The sequence below is a fragment of the Furipterus horrens genome, unplaced genomic scaffold, assembly GCF_987537825.1.
Source record: "Furipterus horrens unplaced genomic scaffold, mFurHor1.1.pri manual_scaffold_1, whole genome shotgun sequence".
Lineage (NCBI taxonomy): Eukaryota > Metazoa > Chordata > Mammalia > Chiroptera > Furipteridae > Furipterus > Furipterus horrens.
Genome location: NW_028327171.1, coordinates 161,740,496 through 161,761,938, shown reverse-complemented (window position 1 = coordinate 161,761,938; position 21,443 = coordinate 161,740,496). Strand labels below are relative to the sequence as shown.

The 21,443-nt window shown below is 35.5% G+C and overlaps 1 protein-coding gene across 1 annotated transcript in view; it reads left to right on the top strand.

Annotated features, from left to right (window-relative positions):
• TTC21B (tetratricopeptide repeat domain 21B) overlaps positions 1-21,443 on the top strand; it is an 85,471-nt gene that overhangs the window by 22,509 nt on the left and 41,519 nt on the right. The window contains exons 8-15 of the mRNA XM_090280429.1: positions 1,866-1,964; positions 3,475-3,673; positions 4,097-4,194; positions 4,521-4,721; positions 9,019-9,148; positions 16,750-16,907; positions 18,275-18,499; positions 19,970-20,208. Of these exons, the coding sequence (XP_090136555.1) occupies positions 1,866-1,964; positions 3,475-3,673; positions 4,097-4,194; positions 4,521-4,721; positions 9,019-9,148; positions 16,750-16,907; positions 18,275-18,499; positions 19,970-20,208 (1,349 nt within the window). The remainder of the gene's footprint in view (positions 1-1,865; positions 1,965-3,474; positions 3,674-4,096; positions 4,195-4,520; positions 4,722-9,018; positions 9,149-16,749; positions 16,908-18,274; positions 18,500-19,969; positions 20,209-21,443) is intronic.

The window sequence follows — 21,443 nt, the reverse complement described above, 5'->3', positions numbered from 1 at the left end:
GTCTGCTTAAGAGAGTTCTCCCGTCGCACTGGGGATGAGTCTGCACTGAGATCTGATCTACTGCTCCCCCAGCTCTTTCTCCAAAACCAGTGCCCAAAACTTTTCCAAAGTGACTCTAGTTCATTCACCCTCCTTCAGCTGCAGCCTAGGGAGAGTGGGCCGCATGTGCCCCTGGGAGCATGCAGCCCGGGGTGGGTGGGTGGGCCAAATGCTCAGGGCTTGTGCACTTAGCTCAGGGCTGGCAGAATGTACCCCCGTGAGCACGCAGCCCGGGGCAGGTGAGCCAAATGCATCCTCGCAATAGAGCTCACCTTAGGGCGGGGGTGGGGTGCCAGGCCAGAGGCGGCTCGGGTGCACAGCCTTAGTGGAGGGGTGGGGGGTGGCCAGCCACTGCTCTGGGAGCCAAGCCAGCCAGAGCTCACCTCTGTCCCTGGTCTCCTCCACCATTCTCACCAGACAGGTCGCTCTGAGTAGGTCTCCTCTGCTACCAGCTGCCCCAAGGCTCAACTCCCACCAGTATCCAGATGGTAACTGAGACGATTTGTCCACAATTAGCCAAAACTGCAGACGGTTTTCAGGAGTAAGCAAGTGCAGCCTCCCCTCACTCCTCTGCCATCTTTTTTTCTGATTCTTGAAAATACACTTTAACAAAGAAATGAGCTTCTTAAATCAACTAGTAGAAACATTATATAGTCAACATTACCCCTAAAAATTCCTTTGATCATTATTACAGTATATGTGGTTTTCTATATAAAACTCCCATGCAGTAATATTTTTGGTTAATGTAACTAGTGATACTGGGTATGGAAGAGTACATATAATAAATGTAATTCATAGTATATATTTTTAAAATTTAAGTGAGTTTGTATAAGTTAACTGGGCTTGGATGAAATTCCATTGGATCTTATAGTAAGGTACATATTTTTCTAGTAGAGAACAGATTGACTGTACCAGACCATGGAATACCAAAATCCACTCTGAAGCAACTGGTATTATAATACATAGTAGATTTGTTAAATTAGATAATGTGACTGTACCTAATAGGTACTTCAGTAAATATTAAAAGAATTTTAGTAGGGCCAGATCTTCAGTAAATTTCCCAGGCATTGAAATTACTTAAGTAGCTTAATGATTTTTCTATTCTACATATTTTAAATACAAACCAGGCTACATAGGTAATCCAAGGGCTGATCTTATATAATGTTAATGTCTGTAAATATGTTATTATTCATATCTTATTTGTGTCATGAATTGTTTTATTTATTTTTTAACTTTTTGGTTTTTCAGTTACAGTTGTCCCATTTTTCCCCCATTTCTCTCCCCCACCCAGCCCACCCCTTCTCCCACAATCATATCCCTCCCCGTTGTCCATGTCCATGAGTCATTTATACACATTTTTTGACTAAACCCTTCCCTTATCCCCCTTCTCTCCCTCCCCCCTACCCCCTATAACTGCTGTTCTGCTCTTTGTTCTATTTAGTTCGTTTGTGTTGTTCTTTAGTTTCCTGTATTAGGTGATATCATATGGTATTTTTCTTTCTTTGCCTGGCTTATTTCACTAAGCATGAATTAATTTTTATAGAGGGAGCTTGGCATGTACAGTTAATTGAACATTATGGGTTTGTTTACCCACCCAAATGTTTCCATTTAATAACAAATATTTAAAAACATTCTAAAACTCATTACTTATTGAAAATTATTAAGCTTTTGTAAAGAAGTTTTAATACATAAAAGATTTTCTTGGAAGAGGACTCATTAGTAAAAAAAAATATCTTTTTAAATAATATTTATTAGCCTGCATGCCGTATATTATGTTCTTTATGTCATAGTTTATTTTAAAATTACACTGGGCACTTCTGTTTTAGGCTGCAACCACACTGGAAAACCTAGGAAATGCATTGGATGCCCTGGAACCACAGAATGCTCAGCTTTTTTATAAGATCACGATAGCCTTCAGCAGAACTGTAAGTTCCCACTGTGTGCCAGAGCTCTGCTATATCTATAGGTAGAAAGAGAAAATAAGTCACAAAGGTTGAGACACCAAAGAGCATATGACCTAGAGTGAAAATATGATACGTATATAAATATGTGACACATTTAAAAGAAAGGCAGTACTGAGGAGATATGGTTGCCAACTATGAGAAGCCATCATGGAGGCTTCATGGAGGAAGTGGCACTTGTTGAGCCTTTAAGGAGAGGGAAGTGTCTTCCAGGGAAAGGAAATAGAAAATTGTTTATTTTAATAAGAGCATAGGATTTATAAATAAGGTTTTGTTTTTAAAAACTTTGAAAAAAGTCTGCTGTGGAAAATAGACTATTTTGGTGGAAGAAATGGTTGGTATCTTACTTCTTTTATATTAAAGACATATTGGCATTACAAGTGCCCAGTGAAAAGAAGGTAATTGGGATGAAATAGGAAAAAACCAGCAGAATCTAGAAATCAATATCTGAAATGAACAGATTGAAGAGTTAATTAAACTAGGAAAAAAAGAAAGGAAAAATGTACATATAAGTAAGTAAAATAATTAGTAAATGTAAAGTTGAAATAAAACCAAGGATAGTGATTGTTAAATGACATAAATAAACTGAGTTTTCTTATTTAAAAACAGATTGTCAGATTGTGTGAAGTTTAGAGGAAAACAAATTCTGCTATAATGAAAGTTTGAGTTAAGGAAGGTGTATTTACCCTTCTTATTTAGCTGTTGCCAGACATCTGACTAGTTTACAAAAATTCAAATAGTTTAGTATTTTACTTTTAAAGGTTGTTGTCTTCAAAAGTTACATACTTATTCTAGCAGCATTGCCATTTCTTAAAATATTTGTGAAACTTTAAAAGAAGATTCTAAGGCATAATTTTAAAAAATAATGGCAGCACTGTTTTTGTTTTCATAAAACACAAAACAAAGCATATAACCTTAAAGCAATAACTTTCTTGTTTTGTTTTTTTTTAATCCTCACCTGAGGACATGCTTAATGATTTTAGAGAGAGGAAAGGAAGGAGAAAGAGAGGGAAAGAAACATTCATCAGGTGCCTTTTGTACGCGCCCTAACGATACTAGGAATCAAACCTGCAACCTTTTAGTTTGCGGGATGACTCCCAACCGACTGAGCCACATGGGCAAGAGCTTGAAGGAATAACTTTCTTGTCTATTTTCTATAACATTCATAAGACAGTTTGAAAAAAGTTATAAGAAATATGCTTGTAAAGCAACATCATTAGGAGTGTACTTGTCCAGAGAGCTCTTTTTTAAAAGCATAACTCAGTATATATAAGGTTTGAAAGAAAATAAACTCTTTTGCTGCCCTGTCTAGATAGTAGAGAAGTTTTATATACTATTTATTATTAAATTTATTTCTTTTCATTTTGCTTCTGTGAAGTGCAAATAATACATACATATATTTAGAAAAAGTAATCCTTTTGACTGAATAGAAGTTTTCTAGTCTAACTTTCAATCTTTTTATTTTTCTTTTTAGTGTGGACGTAATCAACTCATCCTTCAAAAAATTCAAACATTATTAGAAAGAGCTTTCAGTTTAAACCCGCAGCAATCAGAATATGCTACAGAACTTGGCTACCAAATGCTTTTACAAGAAAAAGTTAAGGAAGCATTGAAGTATTATAAGCTTGCTATAAATATAAATCTTGAAGAAACTAATATCGTGGCACTGATTGGTATGACTGCTATCTCTGTTAATGTTCATCATATAGAAGCAACTCATAATTGCTTTTCATGCTACCATGAAAAATACTTTTTGTGGTTTTCTAAAATTAAACTATTTTACACTATCCCCAATAGATTAAATTCATGTATCTTTAAAAACAGTTTTTACTTTATATGTATTATCTCTAGATAATGTTTTTATGAGATAGTTCCTATATATTATGAATTTTATCATAACAGATCTTATATGGGTACCAGGCTACCCATTTTATTTATTTTTTACCATTTTCTCTCTCTTTTTTTTTAATCTAAATTTTTCATGTATTATGGTGAGGGCAATCCTGTTTTATTAATGTTGTTTGTGTTAGCTTAAAGTTTGCATTCCTAAAACCAAATATGTGGACATTGACTCTTTCTCTTCTATTTGGTTTTAGGATTTATCCGATGTCAGTTAATAGAAGGACAGTTACAGGATGCAGATCAGCATCTAGAATTCCTTAGTGAAATTCAGCAGTCTTTTGGGAAATACGCGGTACAGTATTTTATTTTATTAGATAGTAGATTTCAGCTACTGTTCATAAAAATATGAAATTTTAAATGATCCTATTATTTAGTAATAAATTTAGAAGACTAATGTACACTAATTTTAATTTGTAGTTTCATTTATTAACTTACCTCAATGCAAAATTAGACTTTAAATATTCTTCCACAAGATTCTAAAAGGCCACCCTAGCTAATACTTAATTTTGGACAGCTATTTCACATCAATAACACTTTACATACATTTGAAATCTAAGTAGAAATAAAAGGTATTATAACTGAATGAAGTAATTTATATAAAAACTACTGATTTTTCAGGAATTAACCTATTTACATGCAATTCTTGCTATGAAGAAAAATAAACAACAAGAAGAAATTATTAACTTATTAAATGATGTCCTGGACACTCATTTTTCACAATTACAAGATTTACCTCTTGGCATACAGTATTTTGAGAAGTTAAATCCTGATTTTTTGCTAGATATTATTACAGATTATCTGAATTTCTGTCCAACGCAGGTAAGTAATCCTGGGACTTTTGGGAGAGTTATTGAACTTATTATGGTTATATTGATTAATAAAATTGTGTAGGTTTCAGGTCTACATTTCTATAACATTATCTGCATATCATATTGTGTTTTCCCCACCCAAAGTAAAATCTCCTTCTGCCACTATTTAGCACCCCTTTGATTCTCTTCTACCTGGACTCACCCCCTTTCCTTTTGGTAACACCATGCTGATGTCTGGTCTATGAATATTTTGTTTTGTTTTTTGTTTAAACTCTTCACCTATTTCACCCAGCCCCTACTCCCCACCTCTGACAGCTGTCAGTCTCTTCTCTGTATCTATGAGTCTGTTACTATTTTGTTTGTTTATTTTGTTCACTAGGTTCCATATATAAATGAAATCATACAGTACTTGTCTTTCTCTGACTGACTTATTTCACTTAGCGTAATACTCTACAGGCCATGTTGTCACAAAAGTTAAGATTTCCTTCTATTTTACGGCTGATACATTGGTGTAACTGTATCAAGCTTTTTTACTCATTCATCTACTGATGGGCACTTGGCCTTTCAAATCTTGGCTATTGTAAATAGCACAGCAATGAACATAGGAGTGTATATATGCCTTTGAATCAGTGTTTCAGATTTCTTTGGATATATATTAGAAGTGGAATCACTGGGCAGCAAGGCAGTTCTGTTTTTGATTTTTTGCACCAGTCTGCATTCCCACCAACAGTGCATGAAGGTTACCTTTTCCCCACTTCCTTGTCAGCACCTGTTGTTTGGTGATTTATTGATCCTTGCCATTCTGACCGGTGTGAGGTGGTATCTCATTCTGGTTTTTGCATTTCTCTGTTAATGAGTGATGTTGAACATCTTTTTCATATGTCTATTGGCCATCTGTGTGGTCTTCGGGGAAGTGTCTATTCAGGCCTTTTGCCCATTTTTTAATTGGATTGCTTGTGTTTTCGGTGTTAAGTTACATGGATTCTTTATAAATTTTGGGTATCAGCCCCTGTCAAATGTATCATCGGCAAATATTTTCTTCCACTCAGTGAATTGTCTTTTCATTTTGTTGATGTTTTCCTTTGCTGTGCAAAAACTTTTTAGTGTGACATTCATTTTTTCCTTTGGTTTCCCTTGCCCAAGGAAATTTCTCATATATCAGAAAAAATATTGCTATGTCCGAGATTTTACTGCTTTGTTTCCTTCTAAGATTTTTATGGTTTTGAGTCTTACTTTTAAGTCTTTAATCCAGATTGAGTGTATGGTTTAAGGAGGTAGTCTGATTTCATTTTTTTTCTGCATATATCTGTCCAATTTTTCCAATACCATTAATTAAAAGACTGTCTTTACCCCATAGTATGTTCTTAGCTCCTTTGTCATATATCAACTGACCATAAAGGCATTGATTTATTTCTAGGCTCTCTTCTCTGTTCCATTGATCTATATGTCTACTTTTATTCCAGTACCAGGCTGTTTTGATTACTGTGGCATGTAGTATACTTTAATATCAGGTATTGTGATACTTCTAACTTTCTTCTCTTTTCTCAAGTTTGCTGAGGTTCTTTCGGGTCATTAATGGTTCCGTGTAAATTTTTGGAATATTTGTTCTATTTCTGTGAAATATGCCATTGGTATTTTGATAGGAATTGCATTTAATCTATAGATTGCTCTGGGTAGTGTGGACATTTTAATGATATTAATTCTTCCTGTCCATGGACATGGTATATGCTTTCACTTATTTTTATCTTCCTCGGTTTTCTTTCTTCGGTGTCTTATAATTTTCTGAGTACAGGTCTTTTGCCTCTTCGATTAAATTTATTCCTAGGGACCTTATTTTTTGTTGTTGTTGCAGTTGTGAATGGGATTGCTTTCTTAGTTTCCCTTTCTGATAGTTCATTATTGGTGTATAAAAGTGCCACCAATTTCTGAATATTAATTTTGTAGCCAACCACATTACTAAATTTATTTATAAGATCTAGTAGTTTTTTGGTGGAATATTTAGGGATGTCTATATACAGTATCATGTTATCTGCAGATAATGGTTGTTTTGCTTTTTCTTTTCCAATTTGGATGCCTTTTATTTCTTCTCAATGCTGTGGCTAGGACTTTCCATACATTGTTGAATAAGAGTAGAGAAAGCAGACATCCCTGTCTTATTCTCAATATTAAGGCAAATACTTTTAGATTTTTCCCATTGAGAATGATATTGGTCGTGGGCTTGTCATATATGGCCTTTATTACTTTGAGGGTTGTTCCCTCTATTCCCACTTTTTTGAGAGCTTTTTATCATCTGTAGGTGCTGGATTTTATCAAATGCTTTTTCTGCATCTGTTGATAAAATCATGTGGTTTTTATCCTTCATTTTTGTTCATGTGGTGTATCATGTTTATTAATTTGTGGACATCATACCAATGTTGTATCCCTAGAATAAATCCCATTTGATCATGGTGTATGATCTTTTTAATGTGTTGCTGGATTCGGTTTGCTAATATTTTGTTGAGGATTTTAGCATCTATGTTCATCAGGAACATTGGCCTATAACTTCCTTTCTTTGTAGTGTCTTTATTTGCTTTTAGAATTAGGATAATGCTGGCCTGAGAGTATTCCCTTCTCTTGAATTTTTTGGAATAGTTTGAGAAGGAGAGGTTTTAGTTCTTGGAATGTATGGTAAAATTCACTTGTGAAGCCATGTAGTCCAGGGCTTTTGTTTGTTGGAAGTTTTTTGATTACTGCTTCAGTTACACTAGCTATAATCTCTACTCAGATATGTATTCTGATTCTCCCTGATTGACTTTTGAAAGATGGTATGTTTGAGGAATTTATCCATTTTGTCCAAATTGTCCAATTTGTTGGCATATATTTGTTCATAATATTTTCTTACAATCTTTTGTATTTTTTGGTGTCAGATGTTACGTCTCTTTCTGATTTTACTTATTTGGGTCCTCTTTTTTTTTTTCTTGATGAGTCTTGTTATAAGTTTGTCAATCTTGTTTTTCTTTTCAAAGAACCAGCTCTTGATTTCATTGATCTTTTGTGTTTTGTTTTGACTCTCTTTCATTTATTTCTGCTCTGTCCTTTATTGTTTACTTTGGGAAAATTGGACAGATACATCGAAAAAAAAGAAAAAGCGAGAAACTAGTCCATATTCTTATACCACACACAATAGTAAACTCAAAATGGAGTTAAGAATTAAATGTTAGACTCAAAACCCTAAAAATTCCCAAAGAAAAACGTAAAGAGTAAAATCGAGGGGGTGGAAGGGTTGAGCAAAAGGGAAAAAAAAGAGCAGGAACTCATGGACATGAACAATAGTGTGACGATTGCAGGGGTGGAGGGGTGTGGGTAGAGGTCAAAGAGGGTGTAGCAGAAGTAAATGGTGATGAGAAAATATAAAATAAAATAAAAGAAGTTGAAGTGTTCTGGGCATCAGTGGTCATATTTTGAAGATCTTTTTGAGCACACTTTTTTTGTGCTTCGACATAGTAGGAAGATGTGACACTTTTTGTTAATAACAGTGGCTTTGATGGTCAGTAAAGAGGCCACACTCCAGTTAAGGATATGTATGTGTGGGATGTAAGGGGTGGGGGTGGCATCGTCCTTCAGATAAAGGAAATGGCATTCATAGCATACATCAGGGAGGATGATCATTCGATATCTAAATTCTGAGGTCACATTTGTAAGTTATGAGTGAATAACCACTGAATCAAGAATGATTTTAAAAAAGAATAAATTGTCTAGTACTTATTTAGTTATAAATATGATACTCATTATTAATGAAAAGAGAAAAAACTGAGGTCCTGTAACATGCCAAGCAGAAAAGTGGGAATATGAAAATATGATTCATTGGGTGCAGTACACTTGAGTGTGTGCTACCTTTTGATTCTACTAGGAAAACAAAATCTGAACTGTATAAAAACTGACCATATATTACTCTTGGGGGTAGTACAGATTGTTGAGTTGAGTAAATCACAAGGGAGGTTTAAAATTAGAATTTACATTGCCTTGACTCAATTTCAACAAGAAATTCTGCCTCTTAGTTATCATTGTTTCTTTCATATATGATTGAGTAATTGTACAATAATTTTACAATTATTTTTCTGAACAGAACCATTATTTAGGTAGTCTGTTCACAGATGTCAGGGAAATAAATTAACATTAGTCATAGCAAAGATATTTGACAATAAATAGAATAAGAAAAATTTTAGGAAAATATGTGGTTTCAGTATTCACATTACAGTTAGTGTTTATTTTTAGCTAAATGCCATTGTAAACTTATACAAATGACCTTGCTAATTTGTTTTGTTTAGCCTGCAAGCCCTGGGCAGCCTCTTTCTCCACTTCTCAGACGTTGTTCCTCAGTCCTGGAGACTGTGGTGAGAACTGTGCCAGGCCTTCTGCAAGCTGTTTTCCTAATAGCAAAAGTGAAATATTTGTCAGGTAAGGTATATCTTAAAAGCTTAACAGAACCTTTTTATGTTATGATGTTGATAAAAACAATATAAATAAATAGAAATTTCACATATATGGGTAATAGTCACATAAAATGCTCATTTTACATGTGCACAGATAACTAATTTTTATCCAAAATAAAACTACATAACTTGCTCAACTACTTAATTCTTTAAAATTTAACTGTAAAGTTTTGTGGTTCAAGAATAGTAGGGAAAGTACAGTTCTACCACTTTTTTAAAAGTTCATCACATAATACTGGTGTCTGCCAATGATCATTTACAGTCTTTAATCCATAGTTCTTAACTCATCAGCATAACAAAATGTGTGGTGTTTACCAGGTATCAGGCCCTAATGGAATTTCTTTTTATTTTTTATTTTTTTTATTTTCAAGTGAAACCATATTTTAAATGAGAAGAAACTTTTAAGATGGTTAGCTGACCTACTTTACAGTCTACTACTGATCATTGTGATTTTTCTTGAATAATGATTTTTCTCCCTAAGATTACCCTCCTTGTCTTTAAAGGGACTACATTAAGTCCATTTTTAATTTATCCTGTTCATTTGCATAAACATAACAAGAGCAGCAAATGATCACTTATGAACTTTAGTTCTGCTTTGCTGGAACTTACCCAAGGAACATTTAGGGTGACCCTCAGTCTGCTCTTTAGGGCACAGAAGCTGGGCCACATACCTGGCATTCATCCTTGCCTGTACACACCTGTCCTTTCCAAGTCTTTCTGGTTTTCCATTGTGCCTTAAGGTCCCTTCTAGCCATCTTTCAGGAAAACAACCTTCGTTCCTTCCCTGGAGAGATTGCTGTGGACCCCACAACCAGCCATGGTAACAGGCCTTTTATCTCTCAGGCTTTTATTACCTTTGAAAGTCATTCCCACTTCTTCAGGGCTTTTTGGTAACAACTTGAGCCCAAGTATGTCTCCTTTAGGCTTGACATTCCAGTCAAAGACTTGGTCAAAAAAAAGGAACCTCTATTAACAACTGGTCTTATTAGGTCTATGCAAAGAAACTTAAGTCATTACTTACTTGTTTAGAATGCCAAACTCTGGAGAGATCAAATAGGGAGAAAAATATACAACGTGAAGGAAAATCTTTGACCTAATAATATTCACTGAACTGGCATTTCCATTCTTCATATTTTCATTTTTCCCCTACTAAAAAAAAATTTTTTGTTTGTTTTTCCATTACAGTTGTCTCACTTTTTTCCCCCTCTTGCTTCCTTGTACCCTGCCCCTCCCCTCCCCCACATTCAGTCTCCACCCAGTTGCCCATGTCCGTGGGTCATTTATACATGTTCTTTGACTTGACACTTCCCCTTCTTACCCCCTTCTCTCCCTCCCATCTCCCCCTTTGTTACTGTTAGTCTACTTCTTGTTTACATACCTCTGATTCAATTTTGCTCATTTGTTTGTGTTGTTCATTAGTTTCCTATAACAGGTGACAGCATAAGGTATTTTTCTTTCATTGCCTGGCTTATTTCACTAAGCATAATTCTCTCTAGTTCCATCCATGTTGTTGCAAATGGTAGAAGTTCTTTCTTTCTGCTACATAGAACTCCATTGTGTAAATGTACCACAGTTTTTTGATCCACTCATCTACAGATGGGCATTTAGGTTGTTTCCAGCACTTGGCTATTGTAAATAGTGCTGCTATGAACATTGGAGTGCATAGGTTCTTTTGAATTGGTGTTTCAGGATTTTTCGGATATAATCCTAGCAATGGAATTGCTGGTTCAAAAGGCAGTTCCATTTTTAGTTTTTTGAGGAAATTCCAAACTGTTTTCCATAGTGGCTGCACCAGTCTGCATTCCCACCAGCAATGCACCAGGGTTCCTGTTTCTCCACATCCTCGCCAGCACAAGATGTTTGTTGATTATGGCCATTCTGACTGGTGTGAGGTGGTATCTCATTGTGGTTTTTATTTGCATCTCTCTGATGGCTAGTGATGTTGAGCATACTTTCATATGTCTGTGGGCCCTCTGTATGTCTTCTTTGGAGAAGTGTTTGTTCAGGTCCTTTGCCCATTTTTTAATTGGGTTGTCTGTCTTCTTGGTGTTGAGTCGTATGAGTTCTTTATATATTTTGGAGATCAATCCCTTGTCTGAGATGTCATTGGTGAATATATTTTCCCATATGGTTGGTTTTCTTTTCATCTTGCTGATGTTTTCTTTAGCTGAGCAGAAACTTTTTAGTTTGATGTAGTCCCATTTGTTTATTCTTTCCTTTATTTCCCTTGCCTTAGGAGATATATCAGTGAAAAAGTTGCTACGTGGGATATCTGAAATTTTCCTGCCTATTTTTTCCTCTAGGACTTTTATGGTATCACGGCTTACATTTAAGTCTTTGATCCATTTTGAGTTTATTCTGGTGTATGGTGTAAGTTAGTGGTCAAGTTTCATTTTTTTGCATGTCCCTGTCCAGTTATCCCAACACCATTTGTTGAAGAGGCTCTTTTCACTCCATTTGATGTTCTTTCCCTCTTTGTCAAATATTAGTTGACCATATGAACCTGGGTTTATTTCTGGGCTCTCTATTCTGTTCCATTGATCTATATGTCTGTTTTTATGCCAGTACCAGACTGTTTTGATTACCGTGGCCTTGTATTATAGTTTGATATCGGGTATTGTGATTCCTCCTACTGTGTTCTTCCTCAAAATTGCTGTGGCTATTCGGGCTCTTTTTTGATTCCATATAAATTTTTGAAGTATTTGTTCTAGGTCTGTGAAATATGTTGCTGGTATTTTAATAGGGATTGCATTGAATCTATAAATTGCTTTGGGTAGTATGGCCATTTTAATGGTGTTGATTCTTCCCATCCATGAGCATGGTATATGCTTCCATTTATTTGTATCTTCTTTAATTTCTTTCTTCAGTGTTATGTAGTTTTCTGAGTACAGGTCTTTTACCTCCTTGGTTAAGTTTATTCCTAGGTATTTTATTTTTCTTGTTGCTCTGGTAAATTGAATTTTTCTTTCAGTTTCTATCTCTTGAGTTTTTATTGTTGGTGTATAAAAATGCCTTTGATTTCTTAATATTGACTTTGTATCCTGCTATTTTGCCGAATTCACTTATTAGGTTGAGTAGTTTTTTTGTGGAGTCTATAGGGTTTTCTATGTACACTATCATGTCATCTGCAAATAATGACAGTTTAACTTACTCTTTTACAATTTGGATGCCTTTTATTTCTCTTTCTTGTCTGATTGCGGTGGCTAGAACTTCCAAGACTATGTTGAATAGGAGTGGAGAGAGCGGACATCCTTGTCTTGTTCCTGATCTCAGGGGGAATGCTCTCAGTTTTTGCCCATTGAGTATGATGTTGGCTTCAGGTTTCTCATATATGGCCTTTATTATGTTGAGGTATGCTCCCTCTATTCCCATTTTGTTGAGAGTTTTTATCATAAATGGGTGTTGTACTTTATGAAATGCTTTTTCTGCATCTATTGATATTATCATGTGGTTTTTGTCTTTCATTTTGTTTATGTGGTGTATTACATTTATTGATTTGCGAATATTAAACCATCCTTGCATCCCTGGGATGAATCCTACTTGATCGTGGTGAATGATCTTTCTAATGTGTTGCTGAATCCGGTTTGCCAATATTTTGTTGAGGATTTTAGCATCTATGTTCATCAGCGATATTGGCCTGTAGTTTTCTTTCTTTGTTGTGTCTTGACCTGGTTTTGGAATTAGGGTAATACTGGCTTCATAGAATGAGTTTGGCAGTCTTCCCTCTTCTTGTATCTTTTGGAATAGTCTGAGGAGGATAGGAGTTAGTTCTTTCCTAAATGTTTTGTAGAATTCACTTGTGAAGCCATCCGGTCCAGGGCTTTTGTGTGCTGGGAGTTTTTTGATTACTGCTTCAATTTCACTAGCTGTTATTGGTCTATTCAGACTTTCTTCTTCTTCTTGATTCAGTTTGGGAAGACTATAGGTTTCCTAATGGAATTTCTTAATTCCTACTTAGTTTCTGTGACTGGTTACTAACAGCCATAAATAAACAAATAGATAAATAAACTTAGCTTTTCAGGACACAAACATATGTATGATACATTTCATAAAGGTAGACTATCATATGGTACTTATACATGTACCTTTGCTGGCTAAATGTTCTGCTAAGTAGATTAAGTTTATAAAGTCCTAATGGGCAGAAACCAACTTGAGGGTACCTATTCTGATAAACAATTATATCCTATACATAATGGAAAGAGTTAGGAGATTGACTTCACTAATTTTTTGGATGACAGTTTTTACTGTTTAAAAAAAAGAGCTAGATAATCTCAAAAGCTTGTTTCACCTCTAAAGTACTCTAGTTATGAGAAGTGACTATAATACTTCTAATTGAGTTCTACTATTGAACCACATGATATTTCTATTTACTTCCCAGTTGGAATGGGTATCATCTACTGGTTAATCAAACTGGGACTTTGAATTCAGATTAATTTATTAAACATTTATTATTTATTTTACAACTTGATATGTCTCATTAGAGTAATACTTGATTGCCAAACTCTCTAGGAATGAAAGTCTCATATATTAACCCATTTTTTTAATAATGTTTTTTATTGATTATATTGTTACAACAGTTCCAATTTTCTCCCCCCTGTTCCCCTCCACCCAGCACCCCCCTCCCCCAGCAATCCCCCACAAGTCAATACCCCTGGTTCATAAAAATTAACTATCCCCCCCCCTCAAATATTAGGACCCTTTGTAATCTTGTAAAGGACAATGGGCGAAGGTCTCAAGCTCCTCTAGCTGCTTCAAGCTGGACATGGTCGTCGTCCTACCTACCCTTGGGTCCAGAAAACCCTAATAAGAGTGGGGGTGTGGAGGGGAGGGTGGCCTTCCCACATGGGGAAGGATCGTGCAGACTCCAGGTCAATTGGCTGTCTCCGGTCAACGGCGTGCTTGGTTTAACAGACTGGTGTCCTTTTTTAAAAAGAGCAGCCTGAAATAATTTGAAACGGTGCTGATGTTGCTGAAATTGTCAAAATTCATTCAGGTTAGCATAGATAAGACAAACACTGAGACACTGGTGCTTGGAGGTTAAGAAAAGGATTATTGATTTGGCCAAAGCAAGAGGGCAGGACAGTATTATCTCTCAAATCTATCTTCCCCAAAAAGTAAAGGTAGGGACTTTTATGCAGCAAAGGAGTAAGAGGAGGGGAGTTTCAGGGAACCGAGGGAGAAGTCTGTGTTTCTTCAGTCTCAGATAACACCTTACGTAACCAGGTTTTGGGGCGTCAACGGGTGGTCACAACTTTCTTAAAGGCATCCCTTCCTACTGTAAAACTGGATTTATCTCCTTCTGCGTGGCAAAGGAACAGTACATCAGCAACTTAACAATTTATATTGTGCGAACAGGGGGTACTGGGCAGGCAGGGCGGTTGGGGTCTGCCTACGCCAGCATGTGTCTCAATAGCAGTATTGCTAACTTGCCAGCTGTACCAGCTCCCTGGATCTGGATCCAACTTCACAAGTTAAGGCCATAATCCTCCGTCAGGATGCCCTCACTTTAGACACCAGCACAATTTAAGGCCACCTGCACTTCTGACTAGCTGGCTATAAATTTCAGGCTTCCTACCCCTTCAGGTTTGAGAATTTACTAGAATGACTATAATTTCAATTAGTTTTATTATAACAAAGGATATTAATCTGAACCTGCAAAAAGAAGAGATGTGCAGGATGAGGTCTGGGTGGGTCCCAGATGTGAAGTTGCCATTGTCCTCTCCCTGTGGAGTCAGGACACTTGGACTTTCTGACTCAGCCCTGTATGACAATACCTACAGAACACCATCAGCCATGAGAGCTCACTCAAGGTATAGATGGGATCGTTGGCCACAGGATTGAACTCAATCTCCAGTTTCCCTCCTCCCAAGTCAGTTTGATACCATGTGACTCAAAGCCCCCACCCTCTCTTAATGTGGTGGGTCTTGATGAGATGGCCAGCCCCCATCCTGAGTCACGTTGTCACCATAAACTATAGGGTCCACCACCAATAACAAAGACATTCCTATTTGTGAAACTCCAAGATTTAGAGACTCCCTCTCAGGAACCTTGGAAAAAGGCCAGCTACATTCTTTATTATAGAAGACCCTTAGAAAAACAGATCATCAGACAGCTATGGCTTTTGTTTTGACTTCAGGAGAAATTGGACTGCTCTTAGATAAGTATGTGATGTTGTTGTGATCTTTGTGTATACAGTCGTTTTTCCCAACAACGATGACCCATTTCTCTATTTTTAAACACTTGACTGCCTTCTGAAGTGAACTCCACATTATTATTCCTCTTGCTTTAAGAGAACCAAGGTTCTGGTCTCAATTATTGCTACATTCCTCATTTTCTTCAGTCACTTTTTTTGCAAACCTGATTGTATTCCATGTACTTTCCCCCTTGGGAATAATCTCTTTTTTCAAGTTACCTCCCGAATCCTCCTCTTTCCTAAAAGAACATGGGAATGGGAATTCACATGCATATTTATTTGCTTAACCTTCCCATTTCTTTTCTGTCTGCACAGTTCTAAGTGCGGGATTGCATCACAATGAAGAATCCAGTATTTGTTAGGCTTAATGGTTAATGGACAAATTTTGACATTATATTTAATAAATTGTGTGCTGCCTCAACCAAATTTTTGTCCATTAATCCTCTGTCTCTAAGGAAAAATGTGTTTGGTTTAAATGGATTTGTTTTATAAATAGCTGAGCCTTTGGGAACTGGAAGCCCTGACTGGAGCCTTATTTTGTCTATTGAGATGTCAAGTAAGGTTAAGGAGAGTAATTGAACAGAACATAATTTAGGATCTCTTCTTCCCCAAGTTTCCTAGTAAAGTTGAATGTGAAGTTGGCCTGGCTATACTTAACCTAAGGCCAATTCATGAGATAGCTAATGCAGAGCACTGCTGTTGTTCAGAGGAAGAGCGTTTTTGTACCCCGACTACCAGCCCGAGGTAGATTCCACTCTTGCAGTCTCTTTAATCTTGGTTATTTGCTTTTATTTTAAGACTCCCAGGTGTATAGTAGGTGTGTTTCCAAAACCTTTGATATTTCAACTGATATTTGAAGACATTTTAAATCTAAAATTCATATTTCTAAATCTCTGGAATATATCCTTGTGCCTTTTTGTAATTTTACGGACAGTAATAACACTTGTAGCCAAGAATGATAACTAGACCACATGCTCTTTGTTAGTGTGACAGTATACCATTCTGCCTATTTAAATTTCTATGGTTTACAGAATTTATTTTAATGAAATTATAAATAAAAATTTTTTTGACAAAGAAAATAAATGAAGGTACGTTTACAGGTCTCTCAGTAACAGTGGTGATCAATCCTTATCTTTTCACACAGTTTGTCTGGTTTACTTGTCATGACCAAGGTATGGCCTTACAGGTGTACTCTGACTTACAAATATATTCTTTTATGTGAATTAAAAAGAAATTAAACCATGGCTTTTTGAGCAGAGCACCTTAAGTTCAAATACTGGAACTCTGTGTAAACTAACTACTTTTCTCCCTTACCTCTCAGGTCCCCAGCCCTTAATCGTGTGATTTATAATAGTGTTTTGTTTCCCCATTAGGTGATATTGAAGCGGCTTATAATAACCTGCAGCATTGCCTAGAACACAATTCTTCTTATGCAGATGCTTATCTCCTGATGGCTCAGGTTTATTTGTCTCAGGAAAAATTTAAATTGTGTTCTCAGTCTCTTGAACTTTGTCTGAGCTATAATTTTAAGGTAAGTATTCCAGATTCAACTGGATAAGACATATCACCCTCCTTGAATCTTTAGCAAATGTTTACATATTCAGTTATTTTTTTATTTTAGCCTTTAACATTTTGCTAATAAATGCATTTTTAATGGAAAAGATTTCAGATTCACAGGCAGTGGGAAAACAAATGGAAGCAACTATGGTATAGTTAAAAAAAACTATATAGACTTGGCAACCAAGACCCCCTTTCTCTCTCTGAGCCCCAGTTTTCTTTTCTCTACAACTCATAATATCCTACAGTTATAGTGAGCATTAAGTGCAATAATGAAAGAATATAAAAATAAACTATAAAAATGCCAAATGTTTTTATGTGTAAGGATTTTTATTTTATTGCCTGTTTCCTTCTTGGAGCTTGGTTTGTAATAACGTTTTTCTAGACTCATCATCAAAGAACGCTTTGTCACATGCTTAGTTTCACATGCTTCCTGAACTACCTGGAGTCATGAAGGACCGCCTCAAATTCTTCCCTGGGTTCACAGGGTTTTGAGCCCTATTGTATGCGAATCTGTCAGTGGACTGGAAAACTCAAGTTCCAAGCAAAGTTTGTAGACAATGATCTGCTTCTTAGGATAGTAGTTCTCAAGACTGGTGGCACATCAGAACCCCAGTGTAGGTACTTCACTCTAATCAGTCAGACTCTCTGAGAGCAGAGATAAGTGGGAGTATTTACACAATGCTCATAGGTAACAAAGGCTCAGAATCACAGCCGTAGGGAGGATTGTAACTGTCCCAGATGGTATACGGCTGCTACTGCACCTCATTCTGGGTTATCGTCTTTTCTTTGACTCCTTCCTACTCATTCTGTTTTTCTGTATACACTGTTGCTAGCCACAGTTAAGACAGAGAAGCTTTGTTCCATGTTTCTGAATAGTGCCAAACTTTAAAACCACTGTTTGATTCAAGTACCCTAAAATGTTTTATCTTAAAATTTAAAAAATAAAGAGGTAAAGCTTTGTTTCTAGAAATCTAGTAACTTTGTATCTGTTCTAGAGTCCCATATGGGAAACTCCTTCCCTGAAAACTCAAATAATTTCTTAAACTCTATTTGTTGGCCTTACACACACACTTTGCTTTCATTTTCTCTTCTGTCATAGTAGAGGCACTTCATTAATTGGTTTGTCATCCTGAGGAAGCTGCATAGAGGCAAGTTTCCTGAATTTGATTTAATACAACAAAGGATCAGAAAGTTAATAAAAGGACAGAAATAGACCTTATGTATACAATCACAGGCTGTCCTCAAAGATAGTATTATTTTATTGTTTGATGGACTGTAAATTATGTGTTGATGTTGTAATCATTCCAAGGAAGTATTTCTGAATATTATTTTTTTCAGGTGAGAGAATATCCTTTATATCATTTGATAAAAGCTCAATCACAGAAGAAAATGGGAGAAATAGCAGAAGCAATTAAAACTCTGCATATGGCAATGAGTTTACCAGGAATGAGGAAAATTGGAGCTGCTTCAAAATCAAAATACAAAAACATTGAAGTCGACACAAATCATCGTTTATCAATCTTTCTTGAGTTGGTAGAGGTTCACCGCTTAAATGGGGAACAGGTAGGTCAAGTTTGAATTCAATGACTCAGATCTGAACGTTTTTATTCAAATATATACTTATATTAGTAGGAAATAAAAAAGCTAAAATTATACCCTTGACCAAGTGGTAAAATTTAGAAAATTTATGACTCATTACTTTTCACCAAATCATTTACCTTTTGCAGGCCCCTGTAGTTAAACATAATTTGCACTTAGAAGACATTAAGTATCAGTATACTTAGGTTGGCTACTATGAAAGGTTATAACATAACATAGCATAGCATAACATAATGTAACGTAACAATGTAAATAATAACATAATATTCTTATAAAATGTGTTAATTTATAACATAATATAATGTATGATTACCTTGGGTACCATGAAAGATAATAATATAGTTATAGTTCTGTGAATTCCTAAAAGGATTCACACACATACTGAAATAAAATGAGAGTACCAACGTGAAATTCCAATAGTACAGTAAACAAAAGAACCACGGATGAATAACAGCTTTAATAAACTCATAGGACAGTCATAAAATCAAATACTTTAAAAAATAATAATACAGATAGGTGGATAGGTAGATGGATAGCATGTAATTTTGAAAGAATTCAAGAAAATGAACTTAATGTCATTGGTACCTGCTTTTTGGATTAATTTTTATATTTTGGTGGAAGTTAAGAAATATGTTTAGATACTTGCCAAATTTCAATTTCTATTTCACTAATAAATTAATATAAAATACATTTAAATAAGAACCAGTGATATCATAAATAGTTCATTCAAAAGTGCACTATTTTTTTCACATTTCTGAACTCTGAATGCTTTATAATCTCTAATGTTGAGATTAATCCCAAATGACATTTTAGATTTATTGAGGTATAAATTTGGAATTGAGGTGTAGTACATTCACCTGAGGTATAACAGAAATGATGTCCTAGCATAGGAAATGAAGTAGTTGACTACTCAATGAAGAGCCATTGGATGCAGCGGCTGACTGAACTGGATCCCATCAACGAGGCAGTAGTGAACGTGGCTAAGAACTTAGGCTTTGGAGTAAGGCTGCCTGAGTTTGAATTCTGGTTCTATTATTTGTTAACTTCTTAACTCTAAACCTCAGTTTCCTTAATGCAAGACAGGGGTTATAATAGTAACTACCTTACTGGGGTTGTTTGTTTGTTTGTTTGATTATTTTTTGAGTATTCAGTAGGTACAAAGTAAATGTTTATTAAATTGTAGTGGTGACTCTTGTATAGCAACTGCTATTTTCTCAATTATGAAAAATCTTTTCAGCTAACTTGTTTATAATGTCATCTGTATTTGGTTCTGAGTTTAGTTTTAAATTTTTGTGCTTTTCAAAAATCCATCAGTATTGCACAAATATCATAACTATGCTCACATTTATTGTTCATTTTCTTTTAGTAGAAAGTCCTCATTTCTAGTATAATTTGTTGAATATTTTGAATGTTATTTTAACTTCATTCTTACAGCATGAGGCAGCAAAAGTGTTACAAGATGCCATCCATGAATTTGCTGGGACTTCTGAAGAACTGCGTGTTACTATCGCTAATGCAAACCTCGCTCTGGCCCAAGGCGATGTTGAGCGGGCTTTAAACATGCTTCGGAATGTTACATCTGAACAGCCTTATTTCATAGAAGCCAAAGAAAAGATGGCAGATATATACCTGAAGCACAGAAAAGAGAAAATGTTATATATCACTTGTTATAGGTAAGTGATTACTGTAGACCATTATATTTTGATACATTTGCCTCCTAAAATTAATTCCCAAATTTGTTTTCCTTCTCTTTTAACTGCTTTATGGATACTTTATAGATCCTTGCCTTCGTGTTCTCTTTTTCTCTTCCTGCTACCAACCACAATCATTCTAGCCAGGTTACTCAATGTTCCTGATACATGAAACAAAGTAATTATGATTACTTCAACCTGTGGCTTACTCTGGTTTCTCAGGTCTCCTCCTCATTGGATATTATTTTTAGACACTGAATCTTCCTGTCTGGGAAGGGAAAAACAACAGTTACATATATTTCAATAACTTAAGAAAATTATGTAACAACTATTCTGGGGCTAGATGGTCATGTTTCATTATTAATGAAATTGTTATAGCAAAAGGAAATTATGGCTTAGTATGCACCACACTAAGGTAGGGGTTACAAATTCTCCTTGGTGAAAGAACAGGGATTTTAAAAGTTATGTCCTATTCTGATGTCCTTAGGAGTTAATGGGATACAGAGCACACGCACACACATACACAAGGACCTACACACACAGAGGTTGCTCCTACTCTTCTCCCTGAACAAAAGATAAACATACAAGCACATACTCCACATAAGAGAAAATTAAAGTGTTTATCTCTTGAGAACATAGTAAAAGGCTGATGAATAAAGTCATCAAACCAAGTCAGATTGGTTCATCTATGTTATGTAAATATCAAAGCTCAGAAATCTGCTCAGATTCTTTGTAGGTGCTGAGTGTTTGAAAGCAACTAAGCAGCAACCCTGTATAAATGGATGAACTGGAATTCCTGCATCACATTCTTCTAGGATGTTTCCTGAAGATCAGCACTCACTGTCTTCTCTAATGATGAAAATATTTTCAAGTAGGATTGCTTTGTCTGAATGCAGTAAAATACAGCAATTAAAAGCCTAAGATTTTGTTTTGGGCAGATCTGACACAATAGTTTTAGACCTAAATACAGCATCATCTGTGAAGTCAGAATAACAATTTTCTTTCTTGTAGAGTTTTTGACCAATTAAATGAGATATGTTAAAAGCTTAGCATCACATTATTATTTGAGTAACTTTGGTATTTTGACCTTTAGTAGTTAAATTTTGCAGGTAAAAAATAAACAGGAAGTATTGAAGTAGAAGATTGCATATTATTTTAAGGTAACTCATTTCAGCACATGGTCATGAATATCAGAGCTCAAGATACATGAGACAGTA